The sequence below is a fragment of the Palaemon carinicauda genome, chromosome 45 (assembly GCF_036898095.1).
Source record: "Palaemon carinicauda isolate YSFRI2023 chromosome 45, ASM3689809v2, whole genome shotgun sequence".
NCBI lineage: Eukaryota > Metazoa > Arthropoda > Malacostraca > Decapoda > Palaemonidae > Palaemon > Palaemon carinicauda.
The window spans coordinates 18301264-18322569 of record NC_090769.1 but is presented as its reverse complement, the minus strand read 5'-3'; the positions used below and the strand labels follow the sequence as shown (position 1 = coordinate 18322569).

General features: G+C 38.6%; 2 protein-coding genes across 4 annotated transcripts in view; both read left to right on the top strand.

Annotated features, from left to right (window-relative positions):
• The window catches only part of LOC137634794 (nuclear receptor coactivator 5-like), a 209547-nt gene that overhangs the window by 172207 nt on the left and 16034 nt on the right, over positions 1-21306 (top strand). The gene's annotated exons all lie outside the window — the stretch shown is intronic.
• The window catches only part of LOC137634792 (nuclear receptor coactivator 5-like), a 44879-nt gene that overhangs the window by 8967 nt on the left and 14606 nt on the right, over positions 1-21306 (top strand). For 2 of the 3 annotated variants that reach the window (XM_068367332.1, XM_068367333.1), the window contains exons 3-8: positions 1010-1161; positions 14534-14644; positions 14815-14971; positions 15431-15649; positions 15837-16036; positions 20894-21142. In XM_068367332.1, the coding sequence (XP_068223433.1) occupies positions 1010-1161; positions 14534-14644; positions 14815-14971; positions 15431-15649; positions 15837-16036; positions 20894-21142 (1088 nt within the window). The remainder of the gene's footprint in view (positions 1-1009; positions 1162-14533; positions 14645-14814; positions 14972-15430; positions 15650-15836; positions 16037-20893; positions 21143-21306) is intronic. The other variant, XM_068367334.1, reaches the window with a different exon arrangement.

Genomic DNA, 21306 nt, shown 5'->3' with positions numbered 1-21306 from the left:
TTATTCAAATCACAAAGATAAGAGACCATTAAAAGTTATTTCTTATTAATTGTACATATTCATTATGATATAAACAAAAACATAAATGAAAATATTTGGCTCAAGTGGTCAGCCCTTGTATAGTACATTGCTTTTTATTGTTCTTTAATCAGCTATGTTAATATGGTAACAGTGTAAATATAGTTCTTAAGATGTAGATCCTTAACATAGAATAATTATTTACATTTTGTACCATGAAAGTCATCTAATTTTCCCTACACTGTATTTCCAGTAGAAAAGTTCTTGTGATAGAAATTGACTTAACTGAATCGGTAAGACTAATAAAAGAACAAGAATTACATTTTTTTTTTTGTTGGCAGAGCAGTTTCTATCTTGATCCAAATGTTTTCATTAGCAATGCAGTTTCTATCTTATCTAGAGAAGTAAGATACAGCTAATGGTTTTAATTGTAATGATTAACCTCTTGTAGCAATTTTCATTATATCCCAATTACTTCAGTTTGAACGGGGAATGTATCCTTTTACAATGTGCTCTTTAGGTTTGTATGAAATAACTGTTGCGTATTGAGATCTTGTTCTCTGTAGATTGGTAAGGGAAACCGTTTCCTACACCACGTTGAGGAGCATCACTAAGGCTTATTGCAACTAACCACTGCTAAATGGTTCTGTGACTTTGAACAGAAACTTTCAGGATTTGAATAGCATATCTTATGTGATAATTTGAAAGTTTTGTGTTGTCAGTCTTTCTAATAAATAAATGCATTTTCCATTGTATAATTGCTTTAGATTATAGTAAATGCTAACAACTAACAAAGGAAAGGATCGAAAGTTTTTATTGTATCTTGATTCATTAGGGAAATTTCTGTTGCAAGATTTCTTTTTCGTTCTGTTGAGTTTCATGGTACAATTCATGCTGGGGTTTTGTACTGTTTAGGTGGTGAGGGTATATTACGGCTTACTTATTTTAGAGATGGAATAGACTAACGGTTTGAAAATGCCTTTATTTTCAGAGGAGGGAGAGAATATTCACCTCGGCAAGGCATGTCTGACTTGACAAATGATCCTAAAACTGTTAATGCGCGTATATTTGTCGGAAGCATTAGTGCTAATATGACAAGAGAAATGTTAAAAGAATACTTTTCGCAATATGGAAAAGTTGTTGGTGAGTTACTGCCATATACTAGTGCTGTTACCCTTATTGAATTACTTTAAGAAACTGGTAGCATTACATTATTGGAAATTATATTAATGCTCTCTTTTTGAGAACATTGTTTAACTGTTGATTACCTCACATCCTCGGTATGTGATGCTCTTGCTGTGAGTCTGGTAGTATTAGCATGTCATAAAGAAGGTAGAGTAAATTTTTCAATTTTTCATTTTAAGGCACAAACCATTTTTTGATAATAGGCCTTCCTATGTTCCCCTTTGTTACTGGTATTGACAAGCAGTTGAATGTGTGAAATGATACCACCCAAAAGGCCTTCCTTTTCGCTGGCTCGCGTCACTTTTGCTTGGTGTCAGCTGACTCAGGATATTCCTAGTTGCTTTGACTGGTCATTACTGTTTTGCTTCACATTGATTTTGTTCTTGGCTTCATCATATAATTTTATATTATTTTTTTCGTCTCTGGTTAATGTTATTGTATGATTTACAGAGTGATTGTCTCCAATGCATTGTTCTAGCATAGTTTTTTTTTTTTTTTTTTTTTTAGTAGTTATTTACCAAGGTAAATTTTGTTCACTCGGCAATGATTTCCTTTTTTATGTTCTGGAATTCCCACATTCAAATAAGGAAAAGCCAAGAGTAGACTAAGATCTATCTATCTATATACCAAGGCACTTCCCCCAATTTTGGGGGGTAGCCGACACCAACAATGAAACAAAACAAAAAAGGGGACCTCTACTCTCTATGTTCCTTCAGCCTAATCAGGGACTCAACCGAGTTCAGCTGGTACTGCTAGGGTGCCACAGCCCAACCTCCCACATTTCCACCACAGATGAAGCTTCATAATGCTGACTCCCCTACTGCTGCTACCTCCGCGGTCATCTAAGGCCCCGGAGGAAGCAGCAGGGCCTACTGGAACTGCGTCACAATCGCTCGCCATTCATTCCTATTTCTAGCACGCTCTCTTGCCTCTCTCACATCTATCCTCCTATCACCCAGAGCTTTCTTCACACCATCCATCCACCCAAACCTTGGCCTTCCTCTTGTACTTCTCCCATCAACTCTTGCATTCATCACCTTCTTTAGCAGACAACCATTTTCCATTCTCTCAACATGGCCAAACCACCTCAACACATTCATATCCACTCTAGCCGCTAACTCATTTCTTACACCCGTTCTCTCCCTCACCACTTCGTTCCTAACCCTATCTACTCGAGATACACCAGCCATACTCCTTAGACACTTCATCTCAAACACATTCAATTTCTGTCTCTCCATCACTTTCATTCCCCACGACTCCGATCCATACATCACAGTTGGTACAATCACTTTCTCATATAGAACTCTCTTTACATTCATGCCCAACCCTCTATTTTTTACTACTCCCTTAACTGCCCCCAACACTTTGCAACCTTCATTCACTCTCTGACGTACATCTGCTTCCACTCCACCATTTGCTGCAACAATAGACCCCAAGTACTTAAACTGATCCACCTCCTCAAGTAACTCTCCATTCAACATGACATTCAACCTTGCACCACCTTCCCTTCTCGTACATCTCATAACCTTACTCTTACCCACATTAACTCTCAACTTCCTTCTCTCACACACCCTTCCAAATTCTGTCACTAGTCGGTCAAGCTTCTCTTCTGTGTCTGCTACCAGTACAGTATCATCCGCAAACAACAACTGATTTACCTCCCATTCATGGTCATTCTCGCCTACCAGTTTTAATCCTCGTCCAAGCACTCGAGCATTCACCTCTCTCACCACTCCATCAACATACAAGTTAAACAACCACGGCGACATCACACATCCCTGTCTCAGCCCCACTCTCACCGGAAACCAATCACTCACTTCATTTCCTATTCTAACACATGCTTTACTACCTTTGTATAAACTTCACTGCTTGCAACAACCTTCCACCAACTCCATATAACCTCATCACATCCCACATTGCTTCCCTATCAACTCTATCATATGCTTTCTCCAGATCCATAAACGCAACATACACCTCCTTACCTTTTGCTAAATATTTCTCGCATATCTGCCTAACTGTAAAAATCTGATTCATACAACCCCTACCTCTTCTAAAACCACCCTGTACTTCCAAGATTGCATTCTCTGTTTTATCCTTAATCCTATTAATCAGTTACTCTACCATGCACTTTTCCAACTACACTCAACAAACTAATACCTCTTGAATTACAACACTCATGCACATCTCCCTTACCCTTATATAGTGGTACAATACATGCACAAACCCAATCTACTGGTACCATTGACAACACAAAACACATATTAAACAATCTCACCAACCATTCAAGTACAGTCACACCCCCTTCCTTCAACATTCCCACATTCAAATAAGGAAAAGCCAAGAGTAGATTAAGATAAATTGATCAAATTAAATACAGTAATTGCATTTCATAAGCAACAAAAAGTATAAAGTAGAAAATCAGGGCGATCGTTCATAACCACAAAGTTATTTTAACATCAATTGTCATTTTACAGTTAAGAGAATGAAAAACTTTGAGATACTGGTCACTGTGAGAGTCACCTTGACTGACGTGGGTGCTGATACTCTGCAAAGTAAATAGTACATATTAGCTCTTGAAGCTCTGATACCAGTGTTTGTGCTGTATGTAGAAGTGACTGAACCCTATGAGTTATTTTTATAGTACTGTACTACTGTTTGAGAAAAGGACACCAACATTGAAGATAAAGGTTCTGAGAAGTATCTTACATTCTAGTTTAACATTCCAATACTGATAGGACAAAAGGTCTGAATTGTGTAATATTTGTCATCATTATTTCTGAAGGAATAGAAACCCCTTGCAAACACTAGTTTTCTGGTGATTTTATTGTTGCCTTTGTGCTAAAATTACTCCACCATGTTAATAGGTGCAAATTTGGTCTATGAGGGGTAACTGTTTGTACCTGTTGGTCCTTACATATTCTTCTAATGTGTGATATGGATATGATGCAAAACTGTATTGGAATACAGAGCTCTAGCCATTTTAAGGGTTGAGGCCATCATTTATAGTCACTACCGTAAGGTCACTGCAGCAAGGTGTACAACTTGTTTAAGTTAGTCCCATACCATCAAATCATATCAGACACGTGTCATGTAGTGCTATGCTTAGTTGGCCTTGGGATAATTCAGTTAGCTGGGTATCTCTCATAACTTGCTGTAAGGATGTATTTGTTGGTGCTCGACGACTGGTAGCACAGTTCATGATTGAACCAAGTACGATTCCTCCCCCCCCCCAACCAAAAAAAAAAAAAAAAAAAAAAAAAAAACTGCTGTCTTGGATGCATTAGGCATGTAGTAGGAAATGTCAAAATATACCTAGTAGAAATTACTTTACATGTTCTTAGTTTTCTTGCAACTGAATGGGTATGCGTTTTTAGGTAGTAGGATGGCCAGGGCACCGGCAACCCATTGAGATACTATCACTAGGGTGTTATTGGGTCATTTGACTTGCCAGACAGTACTACATTGGATCTCTCTCTCTGGTTACAGCTCATTTTCCTTTGTCTACACATACACCGAATAGTCTGTCCTGTTGTTTCCACATTCTCCTCTGTCCTCATACACCTGACAACACTGAGAATACCAAACAAACAATCCTCCTTTGCTCAAGGGATTAATTACTGCACTGTAATTGTTCAGTGGTTACCGGTATGTTCCACTTGTTAAGGGTAGAAGAGACTCTTTAGCTATAGTAAGCAGCTCTTCTAGGAGGACACTCCAAACCATTATTCTTTAGTCTTGGGTAGTGCCATAACCTCTGTACCATGATCTTCCAGTGTCTTTGGTTAGAGTTCTCTTGCTTGAGGGTACACTCGGGCATACTATTTCTATCTTGTTTCTCTATCTCTTGTTTTTATGAAGTTTTTATATTTTATAAATGATAGGTCTAATTTAATGTTTCGTAGGTAGTAGGTTGGCCAAGGCACCAGCCGCCCGTTGAAATACTACCGCCAGAGAGTTATGGGGTCCTTTGACTGGCCAGACAGTACTACGTTGGATCCTTCTCTTTGGTTACGGTTCTTTCTCTTTGCCTACACATACGCCGAATAGTCTGGCCTATTCTTAACAGATTCTCCTCTGTCCTCACACACCTGACAACACTGAGGTTACTAAACAATTCTTCTTCGCTCAAGGGGTTAACTACTGCACTGTATTTGTTCTGTGGCTACTTTCCTCTTAGTAAGGGTAGAAGAGACTCTTTAGCTATGGTAAGCAGCTCTTCTAGGAGAAGGACACTCCAAAATCAAACCATTGTTCTCTAGTCTTGGGTAGTGCCATAGCCTCTGTACCATGGTCTTCCACTGTCTTGGGTTAGAGTTCTCTTGCTTGAGGGTACAATCAGGCACACTATTCTATTTAATTTCTCTTCCTCTTGTTTTGTTAAAGTTTTCATAGTTTATATAGGAAATATTTATTTTAATGTTACTCTTCTTAAAATATTTTATTTTTCCTTCTTTCCTTTCCTTACTGGGCTATTTTCCCTGTTGGGGCCCCTGGGCTTATAGCATTTTGCTTTTCCAGCTAGGGTTGTAGCTTAGCAAATAATAATAATAATAATAATAATAATGATCTTAAAGTATTTTTTTTCAATATTAATCTTACCCGATGATCATGTAGCTGTCAACTCTGTTGCCCGACAGAAATCTACGGTCGGGATACGCCAGCGATCGCTATACAGGTGGGGGTGTACACAACAGCGCCATCTGTGAGTAGGTACTCAAGTACTTCTTGTCAACAAGAACTCAATTTTTCCTCTGTCGTGCCACAGGCAAGACCTACTAATACGCCGTCCCTAACTGGATTTGTTTTCACAACTTTTTGGTGAAGTACACTATTCCAGTTTTGAGCTTTCGCTATGCAGGGGTTTTATCTTCATTTTAAAACTTGAACTCGTTTTGGATAGATTTAATTATGGTGACGAAGAGAGTATGGACTCTCTTTCACTTTTAAATGGCCGACCCTTCCCTTAGACGGAAGTGTTGGTGTCGAAGAGAGTATAGACTCTCTTTCACTTTTTATGACCTACCCTTCCCTTAGACGGAAGTGTGTTTAGGTTTTTGGTAATTTTGCTTAACAAAGTTATAGATTTAGTTTATATCTCTCCGCCATTTATAGGCCTCTTCGATTAACTTTCCATTTATTATAAACTTATAAAACTTAATTTTTATGTTTGTTTATATGCGACCTTTCCTGATAGTAGGCGGTCCTTACTTGGAACCGAAGTTAATTAACATTGAGCCCGTCATATCGTATTTCCTGTTAAGAATTTATGCTATTTTAATTTTAATGTTTTTGAAAGAATTTCTTTGATAGTCTCGTACTGTTTTCAAAGATGAACTAACGTTTAGTTTAGTCTCCGCAGTTGTTGACGTTCAGAACGTTCAACTTGCGCTCTATCGTTACGATAGAGAGAGAGTATTTCACGGTTTCACGTTGCAGTAAGAGTAAACCGATTCTAGCGTTTCGTTCATTCTTTCTTAGCTTAAATGGTTTTAATTCTAATAAAGGAACTTTTTATTTGGGAAACCTTTCAGTTTTTTTTCCTTTAACAAATAATATGTTTTAACGATATATAATTGGGCTCATCTCTCAGGTTCTAAGTCAAGAGAGAGAGATAGAGTCGGAGGGAGAGAGAGGAGAATAAACGTTTCGTTCAAGCGGGAAACGTTGTTCTAGTTTTTTACTCTTCTACCTAGTCGCTATAGGGGAAGAAGGTAAAACGTTTCTAGAGTTTTATTCTTGTTCCCAGGCTTTATGCGGTGAGAGATTTTAAACGTAGTTTATTTGATCTAGTGTTTAGTCTCTTTTCCAGCCACTGAATTCTTTATCTTTCATTATGTTTTTCTGTTACATTGTAAACTGTTTTCGCAATTACTACTTTTTAATGAAGGATAGGATTGCATGTTTCAGGTACAAATCACTTAAAGTTTCGAGTTCAGTGAAATAAGTGCAAACAGAAAATCAAAAGTGATAAAGTGATATGCGCAAAGTGTTACAGTGTTGCGTTCGAGGGTTCGTCTGTTCGTGCCAGTTGTTCACCTAGTCCGATACCTCTTACAAGCTCCCAAGCCCAGGGGAGAAGTAATGTCGAAGGACTTATGGGTTCCACAGGTCTTGATCGACGAACAGACGTTTCCCTCCGTGGTTTCGGGTGTATCTACACACGTTGCCGACGTGATCACCCCACCCACACAAAGACGAGAGAGCCCATTTATTCCTCGTCTGCGGAAGAGGTTTCTCGCAGAAACCATGGACCAAATCTTGCAGCTTTTAAGTGCAAGTCGGTCCCTTCCGCGCAAGTCCAACGGCCTAGGTGTAGCCACTGGATCAGTTCGGACTCGCTGCAGTACGACAACTGCACACCTCCCAAGAGAGGCAAGGTGGTACCGCAACAGGCAGTAACTCCGTCTGTTGCCGCACCAGCTGTTTTAGACCCTCAGTCACAACGGACAGTAGCTCCGTTTGTTGTTGTCTTTCATAGACCCTAGTGGTCCATGCTGCAGACTATACAGTCTCAGCTTGCTCCTTCTTGCAGGAGTATCGTGCTGGAAGGTTGACAATGCACCTGTTAACCTACAACCCGCCGAGGTTGTGCGCTCAGCAGATACTGCGGCTGCCTGCTCCCACACTCCACCTGTGAGAGCTCCACCTCCGATGCGCAGTCCACCCTGCCAGACGCATGTTCTTGCTGCACCTTCCGTTGACATGCGTGAGCTACCGCATCAGCAGTGGGAAGGTGCTGTAGAGCTGCCGGGTTCCAGCTCTATGCGGCATTCTCCGCAACCCATGCGGCATGCTCCGCATACCATACAGCATGCTCCGCATACCATTCAGCATGCTCCGCAACCCACCGCAGCTCCTCCCACGCACCAGCACTCTGCTTTTGTTGTTGCCAGCTCCCACACTCCGACTGCGGAGAAGGTTGACGATGCACCCGTGGGCCTACACCTCCCACGGTTGTGCACCCGGCATGGCTTCCTGCTCTCACACTCTTGTTGTGAGAGCTCCTCCACCCATGCACAGTCAACCCTGCCAGATGTATGATGACTCCCACACACAGAGCACTCCGTTGCCGTGCGTGAGCTACCACAAGCTGCCGTGTTTTGACACGGTGTGTCAGCCTCTGCAACACACTGTGGTTACCGCCACTCGCCCGCAGCTAACTAGTCAGTCAGGAGTTGAGGCTTCCCCACACAACTTTGGTTGTTGCCAACTCACAGACTGTCAAACAGTTACATGACGTTGCCTTCTGGTCTGCTACTTATACACCAGTGCTGTATGTCCTCACGCTCCTGTTGTGGTTGACAGTTCAGTTTTTGACAGTTCACAGACTGTCAAGCAGTTTCATAACGTTGCCTTCTGGTCTGCTGCTTTTGCACCAGTGAAACCCTCACTGAGAGAACCTAGCTTTTCTCGGATATGGTTCCTGTAGATGAGAAAGTGCTGTTCTCCCTCCTTCTGATATTCCCTTGAGGACTCTGTCATTTGGAGAGGAGCCTTAAGCTGCTTAGCCTCCTATGGACTTTAATTTAAGCATAACATGCTTCCAGGGAGGGTAAATGGTTCCGCTTCAGTCGCTAACCCCGTCTGTTGCCACACCTGCTCCCATAGACCTTGGGCTTTGTTGCAAGACATGCAGTCCAAGCTTAGTCCTTGATAGAGGATTTTTTACGGAGAAGAACCTTCTTGCCAACGACCTTCCTACCGGTTGGTTGTACGCCCTGTTGACGCTGAGGTATCCTACTCACGTCCGCCAGTTGAGATGGTTCCTCCACCGGTGCGACCCAGTGTGGGTTGCCAGTCGCACGTTGACGTTAAGCTACTCTCGGAGGTGGTTGTGGACGTTCAGTGTGTCACTGGGAAGACGTTCAACAACCAGCAGAGGTGACTTGTTGTGACGCAGTGCGGCAACCTCAGCAACCCGATAAGGGGTTGTCTGTACTACCCAGACAGTCTAGACAGTTTCGGGTTGTCGCTGTACTTCCTCGCATCCCCATGGTTGACAGTTCACAGACTGTGCAGCAGTACCATGATCTTGTGTCCGGCTCCGTCACGCATCCACCAGTGCGACCGGATTCAGCGAGTCAGACGTTGCCCACTCCGTTGCCGTTTCCTCATCAGTATCGGATGAGGAACCCTCTGATGAGAACATGGCTGAACAAGAAGATCAATCCCCAGCCCTGCTATCCATCCAGAAGATGCTGAAGAAGGAATACGGCCCTGTCAGGCTGTGGATGAGTCTGGTTAGGACACTGTCATCCGTGGTTCAATTGGTGTCACTTGGAAGACTACACCTCCGTCCTCTTCGGTTTCATCTAGCTCTTCACTGGAAAAGGACAAGACGCTAGAAGAGGTCTCGATCCCGGTTTCCGGAAGATAAGTCTGGTCTAACCTGAGGAAAGGACTTTATCAACCTTTTATAGGGTCTTCCCCTGACTGTTCAGACTCCCAACCACGTTCTCTTCTCAGACGCATCGGACGTAGGCTGGGGTGCGACCTTAGGCGGTAGGGAATGCTCGGGATTATGGAACTCGAGTCAAAGGACAATGCATTTTAACTGCAAGAAGCTTCTGGCAGTACGTCTGACCTGGAAAAGCTTCAGGTCTCTCCTTCAAGACAAAGTAATGGGGGTCAACACGGACAACTCCCTGCTTTGATGTTCATCTCCTAGCAAGGAGGGACCTACTCTCTGACATGGTGCGAGTTTGCTAGTGACCTCCTCTCCTGTTCAACAGGTCTAGACTTTTCACTAGTAACAATTTCTTCCAAGGCAACTTGAATGTCTTAGCAGTTTGTCTCAGTAGGAAGGGACATTAATTCCAACATATTGGACCCTCCACAGAGATGTATGCAAGAGACTTTGGGTCACCTGGGGCCAGCCAACCATAGATCTCTTCGCAACCTCGATGTCCAAGAGACTCTCAATACTTTGCTCACCTATCCCGGACCCAGCAGTGGTTCTTTTAGATGCCTTTCTACTAGATTAGTCTCATCTAGATCTATATGCATTCCCTCCGTTCTAGATTGTCAACAAGGTACTGCAGAAGTTCGCCTCTCACGATGGGACAAGTTGACACTAGTTGCTTCCCTCTGGCCCGCGAGAGAATATCTTACCGAGGTACTTCGATGGCTAGTAGACGTTCCCAGAACTCTTCCCCTAAGGGTGGACCTGCTACGTCTGCCACGCGTAAGAAGGTACTCCAAGGCCTCCACGCTCTTCGTCTCACTGCCTTCAGAGTATCGAAAGACTCTCGAGAACTAGAGGTTTTTCGAAGGAGGCAACCAGAGCGATTGTTAGAGCAAGGAGAACATCCACCCTTAGAGTCTACCAATCGAAATGGGAAATCTTCCTAAACTGGTGCAAGTCAGTATCCGTATCCTCGACCAGTACCTCTGTAACTCATATAGCTGACTTCCTCTTATATCTGAGGAAAGAGCGATCTCTTTCAGCTCCCACTTTCAAGGGTTACAGAAGCATGTTGGCATCAGTCTTCCGTCACAGAGGCTTAGATCTTTCCTACAATAAAGATCTACAGGACCTCCTCAAGTCTTTTGAGACCACGAAGGAGCGTCGTTTGGTTACACCTGGTTGGAATTTAGACGTGGTTCTAAGATTCCTTATGTTAGACAGGTTCGAACCACTTCAATCAGCCTCCCTGAAAGATCTCACCTTTAAGACTCTTTTCCTGATATGCTTAACCACAGCTAAAAGAGTCAGTGAGATTCATGCCTTCAGCAAGAACATCGGATTTTCATCCGAAACGGCTACATGTTCTACATCTTGGTTTTCTAGCCAAACACGAGCTGCCTTCTCGGCCTTGACCAATATCGTTCGTTATTCCAAACTTATCGTATGGTTGGAAATGAACTAGAAAGAGTATTATGTCCTGTAAGAGCTCTTAAGTTCTATTTTAAAAACCTTTACGAGGCCCGTCTGAAGCTTTATGGTGTTCAGTTAAGAATTCATCTTTGCCTATGTCAGAGAATTCTTTATCCTATTATTTTCAGACTGTTGATACGAGAAGCTCATTCCCTTCTGAATGAGGAAGACCAAGCTTGGCTGAAGGTAAGGACACACGAAGTTAGAGCTATCACAACTTCCGTGACCTTTTAATAAAATAGATCTCTGCAAAATATTTTCGACGCAACCTTTTGGAAAAGCTAATCAGTGTTCGCGTCTTTTATCTTAAGAATGTCCAGTCTCTTTACGAGAACTGCTACACTCTGGGACCATTCGTAGCAACGAGTGCAGTAGTGGTGGGGGCTCCACCACTACAACTCCCTAATTCCAGAACCTTTTTAATCTTTCTCTTGAAATATTTCTGGGTTATCCGGAAGGCTAAGAAGCCTTCCGCATCCTGGTTGATTTGGCGGGTGGTCAAATTCTTTCTTGAGAAGCGCCTAGATTAGAGGTTGTGATGAGGTCCTTTAGTATGGGTTGCAGCCCTTCATACTTCAGCACCTAGGAGTCGCTCAGCATCCTAAGAGGATCGCTAGGCTCAGTAAGGAAGACGTACTTAAAAAGGAAGAGTAATGGTTCAAGTCGACTTCCTTACCAGGTACTTATTTATTTTATGTTTGTTATTTTGAATAACGGCTAAAATAAGATACGGGATACTTAGCTTCTTTGTTAACATGTATGCTGGTCTCCACCCACCACCCTGGGTGTGAATCAGCTACATGATCATCGGGTAAGATTAATATTGAAAAATGTTATTTTCATTAGTAAAATAAATTTTTGAATATACTTACCCGATGATCATGAATTTAAGGACCCGCCCTTCCTCCCCATAGAGAACCAGTGGACCGAGGAGAAAATTGAGTTCTTGTTGACAAGAAGTACTTGAGTACCTACTCACAGATGGCGCTGTTGTGTACACCCCCACCTGTATAGCGATCGCTGGCGTTTCCCGACCGTAGATTTCTGTCGGGCAACAGAGTTGACAGCTACATGATCATCGGGTAAGTATATTCAAAAATTTATTTTACTAATGAAAATAACATATTTTGATTGTTATTACATCTCTTTAAGTTTATATTTATTTCTAATTTAATGTTTATGATCTTAAAGTATTTTATTTGGATTGTTATTACTTCTCTTTTAGTTTATTTCCTTGTTTCTTTTCCTCTCTTAGGCTATTTTTCCCTGTTGGAACCCTTGGGCTTATACCACCCTGCTTTTCCAACTAGGGTTGTAGCTTAGCTAGTAATCTCTCTATCTACTTAGCACTTCCCCCAATTTGGGGGGGGGGGGTAGCCAACTTAAAAAACAAAAGGGGACTTTTCTTTTCTTCACTCCATTCAGCCTGACGAGGGATTCAGCTGAGGAATAATGTTAAAAATAATTAGGGGCCTTTTTTATGATACTGCAATTTTTGCATCCTACTGTTCAATTGTGTTTTTTTTTTTTTTTAAAGCCAGAAGTGCTTTGTAATCCTCTCTTTAAAACACACACCAAGGTTTTTTCATAATACTGTGAGTGCTTTGCAGTCATTATTTTTGGGTCTGCAGCATCTCTTTGTCCCCTTTTAGCTTTCAGCTCTACCTCCAATTCTTAATTTTTTGCATTTTGCTATTCAGCCTTTTATTTTTTTTTGGCTTCATAGTGCAACAGCAGTTATCCCTCACTTTTCACCAAAGTGCTGAAAGGCCTTCATGGCTCCAGCAATGGACCATATAGACCAAATTTATAAATCCATGAATCTAGAACACTTCTGATATGGAATCTTCTTTCTTTTACTGTATATATAGGTCTTTTCTGCTAGTTATTGTCATTGTTTTTATTCTTATTGGTGTTGATATTTCATATAAAGTTTACATATCTGTAGGACAATCCTAACAGTTCTTGAATTTGCCAGATTGGATTCCAAGAAGGTGGTCACAAATATATTGTACAGATAAAAGTTGAAGACAAATTATGAATATGACATTAGAAATTTTGGAACTGAAAATAAGGAACACTTAGCGTTAGGAAACTATTCAGATGATCTGCTAAGTAAATTTTTCTCATGATTAATCTTTTGCACGCCTTTTGAGAAAACTTCAAAATGATACATGTCGAAGGAAGTTTGCATAAAAAATATAAGTGTTTATGAAGGCCAGAGTTTAGAATAAATATTTGAACTCCTTGTTGTGTAAGGGAACTATATGAAACATCAAAGGTGTCTGGGAACTTGGGAAAAAAGGCTTCTTCATTATATCGTCTGCACAATAGAACTTTCAAATTCATTGGAATTGTCATAGGCAAAATTCTTTAAACATGTGTTACAGCCTTAAATATAGGAGTTTGGTTACACTATAGGGTTCTTGCATAATGGCAAGACGTGACTTTTTTTTGTCGTCTTCCTCAGTATTGGGAAACCAGGTTTTCGTTGGACATTGGGTTTTTATGAGCTTCATTGCTTCACAGTAATACTAGCTTGCCATAATTTCTATTCCAACATATGAAACAAATAGTCACTGATTTTTTTGATGGTTGAACTGTGGTTAGGTACCTTTTGAGCTTCCACTTGGATTTAGTTGTCACAGCTTGATTTGCTTTCCATCTGCATGCAGTCCAGATTTTGTTTCAAGTGTGGCGTAATGGTTAAATAAAGAAAACTCATTGTGCTGTTGAAGTGTCTGCATGAGATCAGAACCAATGCTCCATACCATTTCACTGGTAAGAGCTAGCAGCTGACTTATTTTATCTGTAATCACAAATTTTTTTTTTTTTTGGTTCAAAAGATGAGCTATATTTTGGCTGTTCCTGGCTAAACTTGCTGTTTTAATATGATAGTTATATGTCTTCAATTAGGAATAACCTGTTATTGTTACTGTTCGTATTTTGCTTCTAGGGGCATTTTTCACAATAGTTTAGCATGCTTATACTGTATATATATAAAATTTAGATGATTATTAATTATCCACTATTGAATTTGATTGTGAAATCTTACCCAATTAACTTTCAAAGTTGGGTAAACCATTATACTTGACCTCAGCTGAGAGCCCTGCTTTTATATTTGTTACGTACTGTATATGGAATGTATTGGAAAAAAATAAGTCAGCTGTGATAGTAAGTTGCCTTTAGCAGGTTATGTCACTTTGGCATGCATTTTTGTTTATTGATAGATTTTAACTTTATTCTATATATTTTTATTTTCCATCATAGCTATTTTTTCTTATCTTTTATGTAACATATCTGAATTTTTGTAGCGAATATTTTCTGTTGAGTTGATTTTATTTAACTCATTTGGTTATTTTTTGCACCCCTTTTTAAAACTACCATAATCTGGTTAGATTCATGCAAGTTGGAAAATCCACAGGGTAATTCATTATTTGGTTTTTATTTCAGGGTTGTCAATTACTAGAACTAAGTTTGGATTTGTGCAATTTTCTACTGAAGAAGAAGCCATGAATTGCCTGCGTGCTGGATCAACAGCATATATAAATGGTCAGAGAGTCGGTAAGTTTCTTAATATTATTAGTCGCGAGCAGTAAGTAGTTTATCTAGTTTGTTAAGGAGTAAGGTTTTGTTAATTTTTATTGTATTTTAAAGTGATTTCTGGAAATGAAAAAGTAAGTTTTGAATAAGACAAACCCGGACAGTTTATTCTTATTCTTTTATATTGTCAGATGTAAAGCCAGCTAAAATTGGTGGTGGTGGCGGTCCAGGAGGTATGGGTTTAGGATCTCTTCCACCCTCTATGGGAATGAGGAGGAGCCACTACGAAAACGAAAGAGGAAGATCTCCTGTGGGAAGGCCCATGGATGATTACTACGATTACTACAGGTACTTTATTTTTATTATAATTTCTTATTGGCTTTTATAACATGCTAATTTACAGTACCAATATGTATCCTTCAGCACCTATAATCATCTTTTTGTATATGGAAAAATTCTAAGGTTTTGGTTTTGTGTGGTTGGGGATTTTTTAGCATATGTGCTACTCTCCTAATGAATCTTTGAGAATACCTTCCTTGTGCTTAGGAGAAGAATAGTCTTTGGGCATTCTGTCTGCGAGCCTTGAAATAGATTTTTGTTGAAGGTGATCCAAGAAAAGTCTAACTTCCATGTCAGATACACTATTTAAATTTATCCTTAACAGCTGGCTGAAGGGTGTCTTGGGATTACTGGTAGGCTACATAAATACAGATCCAAGAGAAGTAAAATTAACTCTACTTGAAGATGAATCTTATGTAATCTTGAAGTGAATTTCTTGAAAAAATTGCATAATTTGTTTTGTTTCAGTCGAGCCCCTGAAGAACGTCCCCGTGACCCATATGACATGTATGACGAATACTATCGTACGTACTATGATAGGTATGATGACTATCACCGTAGCCGGGCTTCTGAGACTGCCGAGACTCATGCTCCGAGAAGTTACCAGAGTTACCAAGAACCTCTTGATCCTCTGGATCCCAGTAGGCCTAATGATGTGGAGATAGTCGTGCCAAATAAAATGCAAAGGTACCAACTTGAGTGTTTTGTAATGGTTTTAAAGTTACTTAAGAACATCATACAAATTAATTTGTCCTCTTTAATTAGTAATTTGTTTTTTATTTCGTATATTAGTATCACTGAACATTTGTGGTGAGTATTGTTTTTTTATTTCATATATTATTCTTTACCCGAAACTTTTCTTTTATTTCTGAAGGGATTATGCAGAGAGTATTGAAGCACAGTTGAAATCATTCAATCTGCTTGTGGATCTCCTCTTTCCACCACCTGACATACCTCCATCACAAGTGTTGGTTGACCTATCAAGAAGAAACACATTATATGCCATATTTGTCACATCAGAAAATGAAAGCCATCGCTCCTTGACCTTGAATATTTTGCATGGCACTCCGCAAGGTAGGAAGAACAAACACCTTTGTTTTGTAGAGATCTTTACTGGAGTGTATTTCTATTTATGATTTGTTTGATGCAGTACAGGAAGAAAACATTTTTATACGATTTGAACATCAGTGATTCACTTTAGAAAAGTTCTCTATTTCATGATGAATACCTGAATTGCTCAGTTTTTGTATTAAATTTCATCACTATAAACTTTGTGTGTTCCTATTTTTACACACTGATATCATACATATGACTAATCAGTCGTTAGCCTGAAAAGTGAAGTTTTCCAAATTAATGAACCTCCCTGACAGTTGGTGTAGTTTTCACCACATTTGTTTTTGAATGAGGCTGGGCTGACTTTGAAAGGTAGGACACTGCTGTTTTACTTGTCTTTGCAAATGGTTTTGCTATCAAAAAAGACGCATAGCTTGGAGCAGCAGTTTTGAGTTGGCTGATCAGTTTCTATTTTGATATTCTTGCATATTCAGTAAGTGAAAATTTATATCAGCTTTAGATACTTGGTGTCATTAGTCGTCAAGTTTAAATATAGATTCTTCTTTTACTGACCTGTAAGTGATTCATAATTGAGATAAGTACTGTATTTGAAATGATTGAGCAAATGAAAATGCAGAATGAATAGTTTGAGCTTGTGAGCCACAACCTTTGAGACATTGAAATAAAATACCTTCTTTTCAGTCATCATTTGCAGGATCTAATTAAAAAAAATTCCAAATAATGTTAGATTAGTTATGCCAGATTGACACGATTGCCGCATGTCTGTGTCTTTGTTTGTGCTTCATGCAATGTACAGCTCATTATTGAAAGAATTCATTGAATATTCCAAATGTTTCAGAGTGGAATTAATTGTCCATTCATCTTTAGTGAAACTCCTTTCTAGATTTTAAAGTTTGAATTTTTTTACTTTGGGATTTTATCTCCTCATCTGTTGAATTTTTATTTGACTAATGGGATTTTATCTCCTCATCTGTTGAATTTCTATTTGACTAATCCTTTTCCATCCTATGGCAGATGAAACTTGCATGGTATCCAATCTTAGCTTCCTTTTTTTAACTTGTTCATAGACCATTTAAATCTTGTAGAAAGAAGTCTCTATAATATAGATGACTCATATCTGGAGTTTTAGTTTCCCCCTTTAAAAAAGTTGTTTCTCTCATAATAAAGGCCTTATATTTCTAGCACCTTGTTGTTTAAAGCTAGGGTTTTGTACCAGCTCACTTCCATTTTTGTACTTTTCAGATTGAATTTTAGATTTTAACCTTACAATTTTTATTGTTCATAGAATGGGAGGATGAAGTCTCCTCACCCTTAAAATTCAAGTAGCTTATGCGATTGAGCAAGGTGAAAGGCTGATATTAAGTTCTTATTAGTGTTGGGTCCCATGTTGAAGAACTGGCTGCCCTCAAGGCATAAAACTAGCTCCTACAAGATGGCTGCAACCCATCCTCAAATGGAACTTCATAGTAGCTGTAAGGCATTTTTGAGTCTTGCATAAGGTTTCATTTTCCAATATTCCTTCTTATGCCTTTAATCATCATTTAGAAAACATTTTGAGAGAGTGTTAATTCCCAGTTCTGTAATTTTGACTTTGTAAGCAGAAGGATAAGTTGTAATTGAATAATGCTATGGCTATCCCTTCCTATAAGTTTCTCAGCCTCACTCGGTAAATCATGGTATCTTCCATGTTGGGTTGTTAATTTGGAAAGACTGGTTTCCTCTGTCTGTACCAGATTAAATATATTTAGAATTTATTGTGTTTTCAGTTTAGAAACAGAATCAATAAACATCTATCCTTATAGTTTTATTTATGAGTGGATATTTTGACAATTATTTTTAATAATTTCAAATAGCTATACCTAACATTTAATGATTTAATGCCATTCATAATAAACTTCTTTCATCACAATTTTCTTTTTAAATTCTTAATAAATTTTCCTTTTAAATGCACAGGTTTTCTTTTCAGTTGGAGTCTCAACTATAGTAGGTAATGTACCTAAAGATGTTAATGAGATAATATGTAAATCAGCTGAATTTGTATCGACATAGAAATTCTTAAGGCTTCTTTGACAGTTTAGAAGTTCACCAGGTATAGGAGTTTATTACAGCATTATTAACCCTTTTACCCCCAAAAGGACGTACTGGTACGTTTCACAAAAGCCATCCCTTTACCCCCATGGACGTACCGATACGTCCTTGCAAAAAAATGCTATAAAAATTATTTTTTTCATATTTTTGATAATTTTTTGAAAAAAATCAGGCATTTTCCAAGAGAATGAGACCAACCTGACCTCTCCACGACAAAAATTAAGGCTGTTAGAGCAATTTAAAAAGTATATACTGCAAAATGTGCTGGGAAAAAAATAACCCCTTGGGGGTTAAGGGTTGGAAATTTCCAAATAGCCTGGGGGTTAAAGGGTTAAAAAGTTGATGCTGGAAAGAATTTTGCAATTTCAAGGAAGACAAAATTCATGATTATTGGTAAAAGCAGAAAATTCAGTGATATCCTTCATGTGTAGTCACATTGTTTATTAATTTTCTATAAATAATTATAGATGTCGAATCTGTTCCAGTGTAACTAGTTCAGTTTGAGAAATTTTTCAATTCATGTTGGAGGTTGCTTCACATTATGGTGTTTTCTCTTTTACTTGGGAGATTTATCTCTGATGGTATTTTGGATGGTTTTTTCTAGTCAAATGTTGGTGTGTTGTAAATTTTTGTTTGTTATTATGTAGAAATATACTATTCAGGGCTATTGTTATATAGAAATGCAGTATACTGTGCAGGGCTGCTGTTATAGAAAAATATACTATGCAGGGCTGTTATTATATAGAAATATACTATGCGGGGCTGTTATTATATAGAAATATACTATGCGGGGCTGTTATTATATAGAAATATACTAAGTAGGGCTGTTATATAGAAATATACTAAGTAGGGCTGTTATAGAAATATACTATGCGGGGCTGTTATTATATAGAAATATACTAAGTAGGGCTGTTATATAGAAATATACTATGCAGGGTTGGGAATACAGTATATAGAAATATACTATGTTAGGACTGTTGAAATGGAAAGCCAGACTAATGGCGTTTTTGGCCTTATCTCCGCTATGGTGAGTTATCTTTGGCTCAGGTCAGGTTATCAGAGATGATGTTCATTGTTGTGTACTGAAAATAAAGTCAGAAGAATGTCTTGCTTTTGGTTTAAAAAGGAACTCTTGAAAATGTGAAATTTTAAATGATAATGTATTTTGGTAGCCCAATGTCCAAATAGATATAGTTTAGAGTATTTTGTCTAAGATTTGATGAAAATTATATTTATGTGGAATAATCGTGGTCAGAGATTTTCCCTGAATGTAACGAAATTGATGTGTAATTGTTTTTTCCAAAATGCCATCTTTCAAGCCAACATGTGTTAGTTGTTAAAAGTCTTCATAATAGTGTGTAAAAGAAATTAATATTGTTCGTACGATATATGGTATTTTTCCTTTTCCATTTATGCAAAACATGGTTTCTAAGAAAGAAAATGAATTACTTCTATCAAAAAATTACCAGAAATAATTGACAAGTTTTTTTCCCCCATGAAAATGTATGTAGTCCTATTTGTCAAAATTTTAAATGAATTTTTTTCTCTTTCAGATACAGCTTCCTTTGGTGTATTCATTACAAATTATGTAAAAAATAACCTTCACACATTTAAAATAAATTCTCCTATCATAATCTCACGAATGGGGCATATGACTGATACTTTTTTTAATGTAAGAATTCTACCAGGTAGTAAACATAGCATAAAACATGAAGCTGTTTTTATGCTACATATATTCTGATTTAGTTGCGTGGGACTTTTGCCAGGATGTTGTTAGTTTCTGTGGAACTGTTTGACTATACCTCTCCGTTACTTGCATCTTTTAAAGGATATCTTTTTAGGATTCTATACTGTAAACTATCTAGCCTTTATAACTCATCTATCTGGTACCAGCCACCCTCTCCACAAGGGGTAGAAATATATATGGCAAAATATATTTCTTGTTATGGCTTACAGCAAAAGGGTAGAGAAGCCCACACGTAGTTAGAAGTGATAATTGTCTTTTGGAAGAGTGAAGCTTATGGGACTAAGGAAAAATGGAAACCTTTGTTCAGAAACTTGAGAGAAAAGGAACATTCAAAGAAACCAACAATCACTGAGGGACATGGTCACTTTAGAGGAACATGGAATGCAGTTCAGTGAAATAATAGCCAATATAGTACCAGTGGAATGTTGACACCTTTGGTGTAAAGGAGAAGACCCTTAAGGAGAGTTGCAGACAGATTACCCATAGATGGTTCCTGTTGAGAAGGAAAGAATTCCAAATTTGAGAGCAAGGCTTCAAGCTTCAACCTGTGAAGCCCATACAGTGTAAAGTTTTGGCATTAGTGGTAAATAAATTAAAGCTTACGAAAACAAGACAATTTTTTGGATTAAATGGTTATTTTAACCTATCTCTGTATGAAATTTGAACTGGACTCGTATAAAGCATCCAAGATGCTATGGCCAAACACAGTATTGTTGTAAGGAGATTTTTTTTTTTTTAATCTTGCAAGACACTTATTTTTTATTGTTTAAGAAAATTCTCCCATATATGATTAATATCTAAAATTTTAATCTATGCACAGGCAAGACATTTACTAATACAGTAAGGTCGATAATTTTTTCAATTGTAAGTGTGAGCCTTTCATTTTCTTTCAGACTTATTTCTTACCGGCAGTCTTTTGCAACATGCTTGAGGATTTTCAAGAACCATATGACTATTATCACTTTGAAATTTAGTTGAAAAATTGTAGGCCTTCGGATGACCTGTTTTCTTATTTTGTACAGAACACCGCAACATGCCGGTTGAAGATGCTTTACGTTTAGTTGAACAAAATTTCCAAGATTACGTGAAGAAAATTCGTCTGCGCAATATGCGGGAAGCTGTACCCCGGGATATTCGAAATTTGATGTGTGATTTACTCGAGGCGCGTCCTCTCTCGATGGGTGATTTGGACAAGATGATCAAGTATTTGAAGGAAAGACAAAGTTTTCTGGTCGATGACCAGATTGAGCAGAAGCGAGAAACTGCATCAGGTAAAGTTAATCTTCAGGGTTTATACTATATTTCTCAAGTCATCGTATTATGCTGTAGATAGATATATTTTTTTTCTGCTTATTCCTTCTAACTTTACCGTACATTTACTTATTCTTAACTGATAGTGTGATTGCAAAGAAATATGTGCTTCTCTTGTGAACAA